Source organism: Cariama cristata, unplaced genomic scaffold, assembly GCF_000690535.1.
Source record: "Cariama cristata isolate BGI_N322 unplaced genomic scaffold, ASM69053v1 scaffold36660, whole genome shotgun sequence".
NCBI classification, from domain to species: domain Eukaryota; kingdom Metazoa; phylum Chordata; class Aves; order Cariamiformes; family Cariamidae; genus Cariama; species Cariama cristata.
The window spans coordinates 1879-15604 of record NW_009596967.1 but is presented as its reverse complement, the minus strand read 5'-3'; the positions used below and the strand labels follow the sequence as shown (position 1 = coordinate 15604).

The window sequence follows — 13726 nt, the reverse complement described above, 5'->3', positions numbered from 1 at the left end:
TCCGTTAAAGACACTCAATACAAGTACCGGGCAGTAGCGATCATGTCTTTTAATTCCTTAAACTACTCGGAATATAAAAACAGGGCAGATGAAGGCTTCAATGAACTATTATATTTTCCTACTCCATTTATAAAGCACTTATATCAAGATGTTTACACGGGTAAAGCCCAGGTTAGAAGCAGACAGGGAGCAGACACTTGAATTAAACAAGCCTGTTCCAGGCTCGTCATTACAGACCCTCTCTCCATTAAAGTACTCCAGTTTCTCTTTAGGGTATCAAGTTTTATTAGAGGATTAATTATTTCTAGGAAACGATGATGAAAAGATAAACCAAATTCCATGTGAGCTATTAATCCTTTCAGGCTTCAAAATAATGAAGTACTGGATTCCCCCCCGCTCCCCCAGAGCTGACACCTAATAGTTTTAAATACCCGAGTCTGAACAAAAGTAGTAAGTCTTCCACAAGGTAACAGCACAGATCATTCAGCTGAGTAAAACTTGTACTTAAATCCCAAGAAAGAGCAGCTATCACTGATACCACTACAGTATATGCCTCTGGATCCAAGCAGCCATGCACAGACTAATCATGATACTCAGATGGTTGGTTTAAGACGGATGGTTATTGTAAGACAAAGATCAGATAGGAATAGAAGTGTTTGACCCAAAGTCCATCTAATCCTGGAGCCTACCTCAGACAAGGACCTGTAGCAGCGCTTCCCAAGGAAGACACGCTGTTTACACAAAAAGAACTACTATTTCTACTTGAGAGAGTTCAGGAGAGCTCTGAGAAGCCACCACCAGAACTCGAAGAACTCCCAAGCAGAGGGCACTGCCACACGCAGCAGACAACGAGCAGCCTCCCGCCAGTCAGCCAGAATCGCCTCTCCTGAGAAGTGACAAGAACAAAAGAGACCCTCCCCAAAAACACCTAAGGAAAAGCCAAATATCAAAGACCTCCTATCTCATTTAAGACAAACTAAGAAGAACGACTCGTTTGTTATCTTTATTTTCCAATAGTACATTTTAAACAACTTCTCAGGACTAACCTCCTCAGCCAGTTTGGCCATGCAGAAAACATTTCCTAGGTTATACAGATCGCCCATGGCAACGCATACAACGGGTTGTACTGCAGAAGTTGTATAGAAGGCGGCAGCTGGAGTTACGCAGAAGCATGTGGCACAATGGCAGCGCTACAGGTGTGTGAGCGGAGGTCACTAACGGGGGCTCCTCCGTGGCACAAAAATAGGGAGGGGTGGTCGTACACAAACAGCTTCTAACCATTTCTTCTTAAACGTTTTAATTCCTGCCACCGGTAACTGAACTAGAGACCCCTCCTGTGGCTAACAAGTGTAGTTGCATGTCTAATGCTACCTTCAGAACTGCATTTTGTATCTTTGCTAATTAAGATGCATGAAAATAGGAGTTAAGATATCAAAGCATGCATTCAGGATTTTGTGAACACATCTTGTGGCCACGCACGACGAGAAGAACTAGCCACGGGACCTCTGAGAGTCTAAGTTCAGAGGAGCACAGCACACAGTGTTCTTGTATTTTGATCAAAATTCCTTCCCTGCAATAAAAACAAATTAAAACCAGAAAGCTCAAGTGTTCTCAAAGCATTTCAGCTGACCACAGCCCATGCAATTAGTTCCAACAGTTGAAGGAGCTACTTCATTAAAAATCTGACTTAATTTCAACAGTATCTCAAGACATGCACATGCCAGACCATATGCGTTTATCAAACTATCACTTAAAAGCCCTTCCCTGAAGCACTTTCGGTGAATGCTTTATCTACTGACACTACAGGTGGGACCCGACTTTGAATTTTCAACAGCAGTCGGAGTTTAACAGCACAACTATCCATGTCAGAAAAGGAACCTTAGCAGTCCTCAACTTTAAAAGCATTTGCCCTCTTAAAAAAATCAGATTAAGAAAAATAGTGTAATATATAATCTGAAACTATTACATAGCTATTTCTACCATCCTTTTGATGTGAGCGTGGATTTATTTTATCTACCTTAGGCAAAAAAGAAGAGAAAAATGTAGCTGTTATTTGCCAGCTGCATACATTAGTTTGCTTCTAATTCCACAGAGAGAAAGCCATCCTGCAGCTCTCAGCAGGTAAGTCCACGCTCACTGATAGGAACTAGTGGTATAAAAGCTCTGCCACCATGAAGTGGACATTTCTGGTTCTTCTACAACTTCAGGAAAGCATCCTGCATACATTCTCCCCCGGCAAGCAAGCCCTTGGCAACGAAAGATGAGCCATCTGCATTTTTGTATAGGTGGCAGTTTGGGGTTAGTCATTTGCAGTCCTTTCTATGACTACCGCACGTGGTTGTACACACGTCGACAACCCAAGCTTTGCGCTTGAGCCCACAGCATTACTAAATCTACTAATTTAACACTTCCACAGTACCAGAAAGGAAAACTGCATAAGCATGTTCAGCATTGAAATCACTGCAGGATTAACTAGGAAAAGAAACCCTTTAAAAATCATAAATATATTTAATTACAAGACTGGTAAGGCAAGTTATGAAAAAACCCAAGATTTTGCTTTAACATCAGGTGTCAAAGTTGTCTTCAAATATGGAAGTCTCTCTGATAGGAAGCACAAGTACTCGGTGGTGAGCTACTAACACTATGGACCTATGCTGTGTTCAATACTAAACTGCTATTTTATACTTTTAAAAACATCATTCACCACCTAGACAACAACCTGGGGACATCTCCCTTCTACTAGAAAGCATACCGCTGTCACAGAGGCTCTGCTAGAATCAAGACACCAATTTTAAGTGAAAACCCCAACAGTTCTGTATCAGCACTGGAAGCACAAACGGAGTATTTTCAACCACGGGTGACCTCAACACATACAAGCTCCACACGGCAAGAGCCAGAAATGCTTAGCTCCCACGGAGGCTCCCGAAAAACAAGCTGGCAGGTTAGCAATAGCAAGCAGCTCCTAGTCAGGCATTTAAGTAGGAAGCACTGGATGCTGAGCTTCTCGCATTCTGACCTGATGACAGGTTTATTTATACCTGATGGTAGGAGATTTGCACTGACATGACATGTTTCAAAGGTGTTTGAACAGTGAGAATCTTCAGATACATGAGAACTACAGAAAATTTAAAAGCCCATTGACTTAAGGGGTGAAGCACTTAAAGAATCCAACAACTAAGTTTTTACATTTAAAGTAGTGAATTAAAAACCATATAGCATTCCAGCATGTTATCTCCAAATAAAATCTTGCATTTTGAGAGCTGTATAGAATTCTGTTTAAGTTCCATGTAGAATTATTTTCTTTGGAAACAGAGATCTATAGCATCACCTTCAGTTAAACTGATTTCCACCGCAGAAAAGTATTAGCCTGTTGAATACCTTCATGCCAATTGTATAGGAATAAAAATTTAAAATTTCTTTCAGTGTAAACAACTTCATATCTAGAATCCTCCAGAACACCAAGGTCTTCCAAATATCCTTTTGCTTAGGTCTAATAAGTTAGATCTAAGAGCAAATGTTATTAGGAGGTATTTTGTACCAGAAACCTAAAATCATAAATAGCTGTCACGTACGGATTCCCTATAGCGATTTCTGCTTTTCAGCAAAACCGCCTTACAAGGACTCATTAATATGCTCGTCCTTTTTGGGAAGAACACAGTTCTTATTTCATCATTTAACAGCCAGCTACACTGGGCATATGCAAATCATAACGTAGAGAATTTACTTAAACTCCACCCCTCTCCCCCCACCATACATACGATAAATCTGCACTTTGAACCAACTTTAAATACAGAATAACCAACCAGTAATTTTCTTGTAAATGAACCAACACTAGTTTGTATTCTTCCCTGAATAACACTTTTTTTTTTTTTCAGAAGAGAAAAAAAGGACTGCTACAGAAACACAGCAACATTCAAACCCTTTAAAACAAAAGGTAGATTATTTAATGCATTAACGATGTTAATCTGAAGATAAATAAATCCACAACAGACTTTTAAGTTTCTTTCGAGATTTCCTTTTTCTTTGCAGAGACTATTTCTGATATTATACAGTACTGAGAGGGTGTTCTTTTATTTTCTTAATGTCCAGGTGAAAAGCAAAGCTCAGTTCTCTCTGCTCTCTTCGTGGTACTCCTCAATGCCCTATTCCAGGCGTAATCCTTTCATAAGCTTTTACTTGAAAGCGGAGTGGTGAGCAACATTAATTTCAAGAATAACTGGATGGTTTGGTCCCTGAGTCATCTTCTTGAGAGCCCATACTCTGGAAGGGAGAGAGTTATTTCTTTTCAAAAACAGGTCTGAAGGTTTACCTTTGAGACAAACAGTTCTTTGAAGTTAACAGGTAGGAAAATAAAGTGCATATGAAGTAACATGCACTTCCTTTTTTGTTTAAAGCACGATGTTTACACACGTGTTATTAATATGTAATTATTAACACTATACTCACTGCACTGAATCTCTTACATGACATGAAATCACTTACCTTCTGGACAAACTGAGGGTTCACAGTGATCTCTTGATCCATGGCTTTCAGTCGTTCATCAAGCTCTATACATTTCAGCATCTTAAAAAAATACATATTAAGTTGATTACTTTGTCCAGCTTGTATACGGTCTTCAAGATATTTCATGGCTGTGCTATGTTGAGAACCAGTAACTTTTGCCATCACAGAAGTTTCATGTCAAAATGTTCTCATCCCCCATCTCCCAAACAAAAGCATAAGACCATTTTTTATTCCATTATTTTGATCCATGTCTTCCTAACAATCCTTTTTAAGGCCACTGTTAAGATAGTCCCATGAAGGTCAACCACCTCAACCTACAGGCAGGTTATTGACAGCCAGTGGAAGAGATCTTCAAGTCTAAAACTCTAAAAACCATCTTTCTAATCCATTCAATTCAAGGAACTTCACATCACCAACACCAAGCAGTCAGTCTACTGAAACATCTCAAGCTGTACAGAAGATACAACAGGGAACGCATCAACAGTAATTGACTATCAATCTAAAACCTTTAAATACCGGTACCATGAAATAGTCAAATGATGATTCATAGTCCTCAGTCTCTACATGTAAGTTATCTACACTGGCTTCTCCCAGCAGCTCTCCAATTACAGACTAAGGTTCCTCAGTAGAAATTCCAAAAGCAGTTAATATCTTAAACATTTACCTCCTGATCAATGTTATGAAGCATAGCTGGATTGTTATATTTTTCAGGATTATCATGGAAACAGACCATACCATCTTTCTGATTAATACTTGCGAAGATTTCACCGTCTTCTATCTGAAATGAGAGAGGGCTTAATATAAGGTATCAGTAAGAACAGAATTTCAGGTAACTACAACACACAGACTCCTTGCGGAATCATCTTTAAGTTGTTTGCTTTTTAGTTCCTAACAGCTTCCTAAAGACAAATGACGCATGCCTTATCTTAGGCAGAGAATATCTTTTAAGATTTTCTGAGAACAGTCTGAACACCACAGCAGACTGACGGTACCTCCTTCACCCAGACAAAGAACCATTCTTCAGCCATTCAGAACATGCACTGCCAATTCAAACACCCAAGAGTCTTACATTGGATCAATTTTTAAATTAGGATAGTTTAGCCAAGTCACAAGTCTTACCATGTGGAGGACGTATTTTTCTGCTTCTTGGGGCCCGGACAACTGCACTCGACTTGCCATGTCTTGTAATGACAATGTTAAAAATGTCTGAAATTTAGAAAGCATCAAGCTGTTAAAACTAGATGTTAAGAACTTTCCCTATCAATCCTTCATGGCCTACGCAATCTTATTTTTGAAGTCTGATGGGAAGAAACAAGTGGAACACAGCGTTATCACTCATAAAAGCACCATGAGAGTGGAGTCAGTTCTTCCTCCAAAGACATGAATTTGTGATAGTGCGCACGTATGCGGACCAAACTAACGGAGTCATTACTCCATTTCTGCAATTCCTTTTTACCCCAGACACAGTCCTGACCATGTCCAACCTCCTCCTTCACCTTTTTACATAAATAAGGTGACTGTCCATCACTTGAATTTCCTTCAAGGGATGCATGTACAGCATTCCTTCCGAGGTTAGCTCTACTCTACAAACATTGTTTGAGCTTGCCAAAAAAGCTGATCATCTTTAAGGATTAATCTGATCTCTCAGCAGAAGGAGCACATCACTCCACCGCTGCTGGTTTTCCTTTTACTTCAGACACTTCCAAAATCTGTCCTATTCAATCACTCTTCTCTAATGAAGCAGCCTGTAAAGTTCAGTTTTCCTATTTCTTGAATAGAGATGAAGGTCATTGGGTAGCAGCGCTCACAACTTTTTTGATTATGCATGAAAATCTCACGGGCAAACCCCTCTGACAGACAGACATATTGAACCACCTTTTAAATAATGCATAAGTAGCCAACTGAATTGGTTTTCTATATAGAGCATTTTAGCCTCATTTGTTTCAGAGACACAAATCTCAGTTCAGTCATTTCTCCGTGACAGTACTACATTACCATTTTGCTCTCAATTGAATACATTTCAGAGAGAGATACACTCTTCAAGAAAAATTAATCACAATTTCTCAGCAAAACAAACCCCTTACATCTTACCTTGGTTAGCCTCTGAATATTCTTTTTGTAGAGAGATGACAAGCACTGCTTAACCAGACCCATATTGTTATCCCTTGTGAATGTTTCACTGTGTTTGTTCACCAGATTTCGAAGCTCCGAGGGTTTATTAGTTGAATAAACTTGCGCTAATTCATGGTAAGCATTGCTAAGGGGCTGCAATTAGAAAAATGAGAACCCTTCTTAAAGAACATGGTGTTCAACCAGCCTCACAAAATCTGTTCACTACTTCAACATTAGAAGCCACACAGGCATAAAAGTAAATTTAAGTAGCTCAAGCATCTCTCATAAAAAATACATGATGCCCATACATGGCTTTACTGCAATGATAGATCCTCATACACTAAATCTGTATTACTGCAATAAAACATTTAGCACTCTGTATAACAGTTCTAGTTATGGCAGTGCAAGAAAAAGTCCATTAGCTGACCAGGATACGAAGCAAGCTGAATTCAAGATAAGTAGAATATTGACTAGCTGCTGCCCGGCCGTTACATTTTTTCTGCCCTCTAAGAGACTGTCATCCTTGACCACAACGCATCACAGCACGGATGACAGAAGACTAGTTCACCTAAATGACTTTAAAATGGCAATTGTTTGAGCTTGTTTATTAGTATCTGAAGTTAGAAGATGATTTTTGGAGTTCTTCACAATTTTGGTCACAAATCAAACTCAATGTTAAATAAGAACTAACTAACTTTTAGAAGTGTGTTATTTACCTAGGATCAGAACTCTCTTGCTAGGAGTTTTGTCTTCCAGCTGACATCTCTTAATCAGAATGCTTACAGACTCCAAACCTGCAGCTTTTTCAGAAGCTTTTATTCTTTATAAAGCCAGAGTTTTGGAATAAACTATTTAGCATTTTGTACTTCAACTAGATGAAGTTATGGGTTGAATGTTTTTACAAGGACACTGCATATTAAAAGCCAACTGAAACCTGAGTCTTGTTTGAGTTCTAATGTAAAATGCTGTCAAGGGATGTGCAGTATCAGTGAAGAGAATATTATTAAGTACTATTCAACTCTAAAGGTTTTCCAAATTTAAGTTTAAAAACCCGTGTCGCCAATATAAACAATACCGTTTGTTTGTAATAGGCATAAGAAGTTGCCAGACAATCTCTAGCTATTGCACACTACAAAGGCAACAAGAGGTTGTACTCTGGCACGTTGTGCATTATTTCCCATGATCTGCAATGTTAAACAGTACCATCAAATAAGGGTAGGGAAAAAAAAAAAAATAATTTACAAATTCAGATTTGTTGTTCTATTATTTAGTTGTCTTCACAAGACTTACCTTAATGAATCTACCAACTATCTGGGAAGTGTATTTTGGTAGCTGCTGAACTTTGCCAAGTAGTATCAAAGAAACTAGAATATACTTTTTATATGATTCCAACATAATATGACTGACTGCCATGGCTGGAGTAGTTATTGCCTAAGCAAGAAAGAAAGAAATGGAATAGAAATTTAGTATACTTACTGGTAGATCCTGGGTAGCTACTACATTAACAAAAATTTCAGTTTAAAGCTGCATGCAGAAAGGACACAATGACACACGAAATTCATCTTTCAGCATTAAAGCATAACTAACTCCTGTCAAAATTAATTATCCAAAAATGTCCTAAAAAAGTAATTTCTATACAAGCCACTCAAAACATATCTGATACAGTGATGCCTACCTTAAAATAACCATGTTAAGATCAAATCAAAACTTCCTTCCTTAGTATATATCTAAAGTTGTACTAGAAATCACCTGCAGCTACTTGTTACCAGGAATGATGCTACAGTTCCTGTAGAACCTGGATTTACACAGATCCTTAAAGAGGTTTTATAAAGCTATTACATCATTAGATCTCATATTTAAGAATGCTGAAAGAGTTCTGCAGAACAGGGAAAAGGGATTTTAGTTTACTATGATATTGCTAGCTTCTCAAGCGCTGACCCTTCTTTACAGAAAGAAAAATGCTGCACCAGGTTTTTTTGCACATCTGACAGCATTTCCCTCTCATACACACACAGTTTGCCCAATTTTGCAATTTTCTCTTCTTTCACAGAGCAAGTAAAAGCAGCAAATATTGTAATAGCTTTGAAGAAGTGTAACTCCCCTCATAAAATTAGCAAAGGTCTTAGCAAAACCGCTGGGCTATTTTTTCTTTGAGAATACACAAATCTGAATGTCAGCCTATGAACTGTTTCTATGCTAGCAGTAATAAGCAGGCATCTGAAAAATATTTATAGTGAGATAAATTTAACATCAACCTTTGAGATGCATAGTTTTATGGTGCAATAGTTACTTGGCTGTAAGAGACCTTCTTAAAGAAAAACATCTGTAAAGACAGTTTGCTTGTTACTTCACTTTATACACTGAAGAGTACCATTCAGGCTGTACCCTTCATAAAAGAGCTAATCGGGAACACTAACCCAAATCAATTTTTAAGTATTACTATGATGAACACATGTGCTAAACCAAAACCTATGCGAATGAGGAACAGGAGTACAGATCTGTTAGTAGAATTATATCCTTAAGGTTAAGAATGAAAATAATTGGAGGCTGCTTGTATTTTATGTTAGGTTCATGGCTTTTATTGCTATCCTTGGTGGCAATTCAAAGATGATACGTTCTCTCAGCACTATTACACATGCCATTTTTACCTTTCAATTGATCACACTTTAGACTTACCATTTTATTTAAAGTTACCTGTTCATAAAAGTAGAGTGCTCTTTCAAAGTTCTTTAGCCCAGTGTATATCATCCCACCATAGTAGTAGTAACATAAAAAGTGCTTCGCATCATATGCCCCATTCTCTTTACAAATATCCATCATGTCCACATCTAGATACGGGAGGGCAGGTTTAAAGCATTTTGCTAACAAACAGAGCTACAAGAAAATAAATCAAGTTTTCACAAATTAGCCATTTCCATTCAAATTTCCATGAGGAAGAAATTGAAACTAAATTCATCTAGCCCTATTTAATAAACTTCACTCCTCCAAGAGTGAAAAAAAAAGTACACATCAGTAGTGCTGTAACACAGATTATTCATTGTATCATGACATTCAGAAAACCCTTAACACAGATTATGAACTGTTATAAATTATCTGAACCCTACAGAAATCAGACTGACAAAGCTGCTTGAAACTCCAGGCCTTCCAGACTACCGTGCTGGCAGTGCTAAATATTGCACTAAACATTCCTGTCCAACCCTAAATCCCAGGAGCCAAGAATGAGACAGAAGTGCAAATCCAGGCCAAAGACACAGAGACAAACATGCCTTTTATCAAACTTCAGCAAACAGTGTCTGGATATTACACTTATACTGCCTAAGACAAGCTGTGTGTGACTTTCAGCCCAGAGAAGGGATGTCAAAGAACTTTCAGAAGTCATCAACAAAACGAAAGATCTAGGGACATGCACTGAACATTTAAAATTAATAGAAGGGGATTTTATTTCTGGGGGAAAAAAAAAACCCAGTTAAAAGCCATTTTTACATTGCAATATGTGAACGTGCATTTCCTCAAAGGGTTGTAAGTATTTTATAAGCTTTTACTCTCATAAAAAGCCCTTATGCTCCTCTTACCTGGCAGAGATCTGCGTGTATTGAGGTCAGCTGGTTTGTGTTCATCTGCATCTTGTCTATGGCTTGTCTGAGAATGCTAATTCCTCGCAGGGGCTGTCAGAAATTACATCTCTTTCAGATAATTTCTCATAGATGGCAGCACATTGGATCTTATGTTGACACTTACAAATGAAAAATAACACTAATTGACAGGTTCCATTAAGTAATAGTTAACTTGAGGTTCCCTTTTTGTAGGATACTGCAGTCTCTCAGAAAATAAAACTAACCTTGGTTAAACAACTTCTCCTGATAAACTAAGTCAAGTCATCAATTCTGCTCCACAAAGCCAACCTCATCAGGAATACAGTAATTTCCATCAATAAGAAAACCTTTCTTGACTCCATGACATCATCTACACTCCCACCACATAACAAAGGCAAGGCTCTCACTTTACTCCACTTAGACCAGACCTGATCTCTACTTCTATTTCAGGCTAGATTTCACCAAAGCGGCCTGAAAGGGTCAGTATCTTAGCAACAAAAACATCGGTCAAATATTTCTTTATCAAATTTCCGTTACATTTTAAGGCATTCTGTTAGGAACATTACATAACACTGCTGAGAATAACACTGAAACTAATATCACTGACTCACCAGCGCTAATAATTTTTGCACCGCTCTCCTACTCATGCACAGATTGTTTGAAGAACATTCTTGGTACTACAGATTTCCTAGTTTGCGTGAGAGAGCATGTTTTTAGGTGACTCTCCCCCCACAAAATTTATCATCCTTACATATTCCTTAAAAAAAAAAAATCTTAAAATACCGGTTTAGGTTCATTACTGCTCAGTAAACTTAACAAGTAAGGAGCTGCACAAAAATACTTAACATGAAGTCAGTGGCAAATCCTTATGAAGCAAGTAAGAGACTGGTAACATCCCCTTTAAGAGCCTGGATACGTAGGTAGCTTATTTGTACTAGATGATACTTGCTCACCTGTTTTCTCTCCACAAGGGCATTTGTTAACTGGTGGCACAGGCCAGCAACTAAATACAGTAAAAAACAAACAAACAAAAAAACAACACAGTGAAGAATCAGTAATACCAAACTATCAAAAAATACTTAAAGTCTGAAAGTAAGCTTGACTTACAAGTGTCTGTTGCATATCTAATGTGTTCCCCATTACAAGTGCTGATAAAAAGCTGCACCTGTGAGAATAATGTTTCGAAGTCAGGGATGCTGGGCATAGAAAACTTCACAAACCTAAAACAAACAAACAAAAGGTTTAGCACATAACATTTGGAGGTTAATAAAAAAAGCTTCATCTTCGTTGCTAAGGCTCCGCAGATGCTTGTAGATGCTTGTAAACAAATCCAAAGTGTTTATGACAGATGGCATATGAATTCCACAGGAGTTGCACAACATTTGAAAATACACTTTCCATGCACACCCCCATTCTCAGTCTAGTGCAAACTACAATTTAGAACAAACTATAGCAAACAAAGATCATTCTATCTGGTACAATAGTTACAATCATAATAGAAACACTGGCTAATGATGATGAATTGTAATACTCGGCCACACAACTTCTCTGGACACTGTTGCCTATCCTACAGTCATCTCCTGCTTGAATGTGCTCAAGATTTCTCAGCTATTAAATTATTAGATGTGTGTCTCTTGTTAGGAGCTCTTCACTTCCAGTTTCTCTCCATCTCTGGTGGTTCCTTAGCACCCTATAGCCTTGCACATTGCTGCTTCTGTAAGATGAACTACAATTATGCTCACCTGCGAGCAATGAAATCTCTAGCTATGCATCCTACAAATGTCACACAAACATACAGAAAAAAATCTGTTTATGCTGTTGGAAGGTACCCAACCCTGCCCATACTTCAGTTGCTATACACGGTCGTAAGCAGCTCAAACCTACCTAGATCAGGAACTGTCCTTCCCCACAAGGCTTATGACTGTCCGGGTTACGCACTGCCACCCCTTCCCTGTCTCTTCAGAGAGTCTTATTCTACCAGCGTAGAAGTTTGCCATGCCACAGTTTCAGCCAGGAAAGCTTTTCTATACGCTCCACTGACACCATCTCTTCAAATAATACATTTTACGTATTATTTCTTATAAACAGTTATCTTCCTTCCTCCTCCTGTTTTAATGACTGTTTTCATGTACCCCATGATACGATTCTCCTGCTAATGCAGTAGCGATGCCCTGCTTTTTGTAAATTCCATGATGCATTTCTATGAGACACTAGTGAATTGTAATATTAAGTGCATTATCTCAATGTATTACAGTCATTTTGTTTCAAAAGGGTAGTAGAACAAGTACTAGAATTCTGATCTTTCCTTTAAAAAAGAACTTTAAATAGTGGAACCTGTACATGCTTCACTTGCGGTTAGGTACAGCTAGAAACAATAGTTTAAGTTTCAGGGCCAAATATCTTTACCTTACCTCAGCATCACCAAGGCAATTCAAGTATTATCTTAAGCCACAGACAGCAGCAAAAGCCTCAATGCTGTCTAGAGACAAATACCCAAGAACTATGATAAGAAGCCATCCTTCACTGGAAAAAAAAGTGCTACTTCATGCTTACAGTTCAGCATACTAATGCCATGCCAATAAAGTTTTAAAAGCTAGCTTTATAATTTTTTGCTGAAGACTTATGGAAAAATACTTATAAAGATATAAACAAGAGAAATAGATACAGCGTTAAGGAAAACATCCCCCCAATATTACCATTTGACAGTATTGGCATTTACAATCTCCAGAGGTTTTTTTCTTTTGAAAATACAAATTTGCTTCATATTTTTATTAATAAAATATGCATCACTGAAGGAAACTAAGCACCATTCTAAGAAATGCAGACTGAAAACATTTATGTCCAAAAGAAAAACATGTGGTTAACAACTCAGCTTGTTGCCTGAAGTTTTAATACTAATATATTTAATTAAAAGAAAGCAACACTTACAAGACAGCAAGAACGCCTAATGAGTGTTCCTGCACATCCAGGGCACCAAGCACTGTATCCAGATGGGAAAGATTTTTTGCTAGCAGTTCTCCGCTTTTATTGATCAGTTCACACAGCTGGGTCATTTGCCCTGAAATAGAAAAACATCATTGTCAAATCCTAAATAGAGAACACTCACGCATTCTCATACTTCATTATACCTTGCTTCCCTATATAACCTGAAGAAAAAGTGGTATCGCCCAGATAATTTTCTTTTCTTTAATAAGATAGCCATTAGTTTTCAACAAGTGAGGTACCTACTAGATGTTTTTTGTAAGGTGACAGGTAAGCTTCTGGCCTTTGGGATTGCAGAGGAGGCCCTCAGAACAGAAACACAACAGGCAAAGTCACATAAGCTCATTTTGTTAGAGCAGGGGCTTCAGGGTCTTGTCTCAACACCAAGCTCCATCTAAGCCAAGTCTACAAAACTTTGACCAGTATACTGTGATGCAAAATTTTGCCTCATGTGGATAAATTTATCTACACTTGTGCCTTCTATGTGTTATAAACGAAAAAACAAAACAAAACAGTACCAAAAATAGTTTCCTCCA

At 38.1% G+C, this 13726-nt stretch overlaps 1 protein-coding gene across 1 annotated transcript; it reads right to left on the bottom strand.

Moving 5' to 3' along the window:
• Positions 1–3912: 3912 nt before the first annotated feature.
• Positions 3913–13262, bottom strand: COPS3 (COP9 signalosome subunit 3). The gene is made up of 11 exons (XM_009708139.1): positions 13137–13262; positions 11316–11428; positions 11162–11211; positions 10188–10280; positions 9310–9489; positions 7906–8046; positions 6595–6768; positions 5623–5709; positions 5168–5281; positions 4483–4563; positions 3913–4260 (listed from the first exon to the last, which is right to left on the bottom strand). The coding sequence occupies exons 1-11, from the start codon at positions 13259–13261 to the stop codon at positions 4207–4209; spliced, it is 1212 nt and encodes a 403-aa protein (XP_009706441.1). The 5' UTR covers position 13262; the 3' UTR covers positions 3913–4206.
• Between the last annotated feature and the right edge of the window lie 464 nt (positions 13263–13726).

Bases quoted from the DNA above. Each gene is read 5' to 3' on its own strand.
- COPS3 (XM_009708139.1), bottom strand. From the start codon at position 13,261: ATGACCCAGCTGTGTGAACTGATCAATAAAAGCGGAGAACTGCTAGCA. The intron at 11,429-13,136 runs GTAAGTGTTGCT...TGTTTGTTTTAG, and splicing joins TTAGGCGTTCTTGCTGTCTT to GTTTGTGAAGTTTTCTATGC. The intron at 11,212-11,315 runs GTAAGTCAAGCT...TACTGTATTTAG, and splicing joins TAGATATGCAACAGACACTT to TTGCTGGCCTGTGCCACCAG.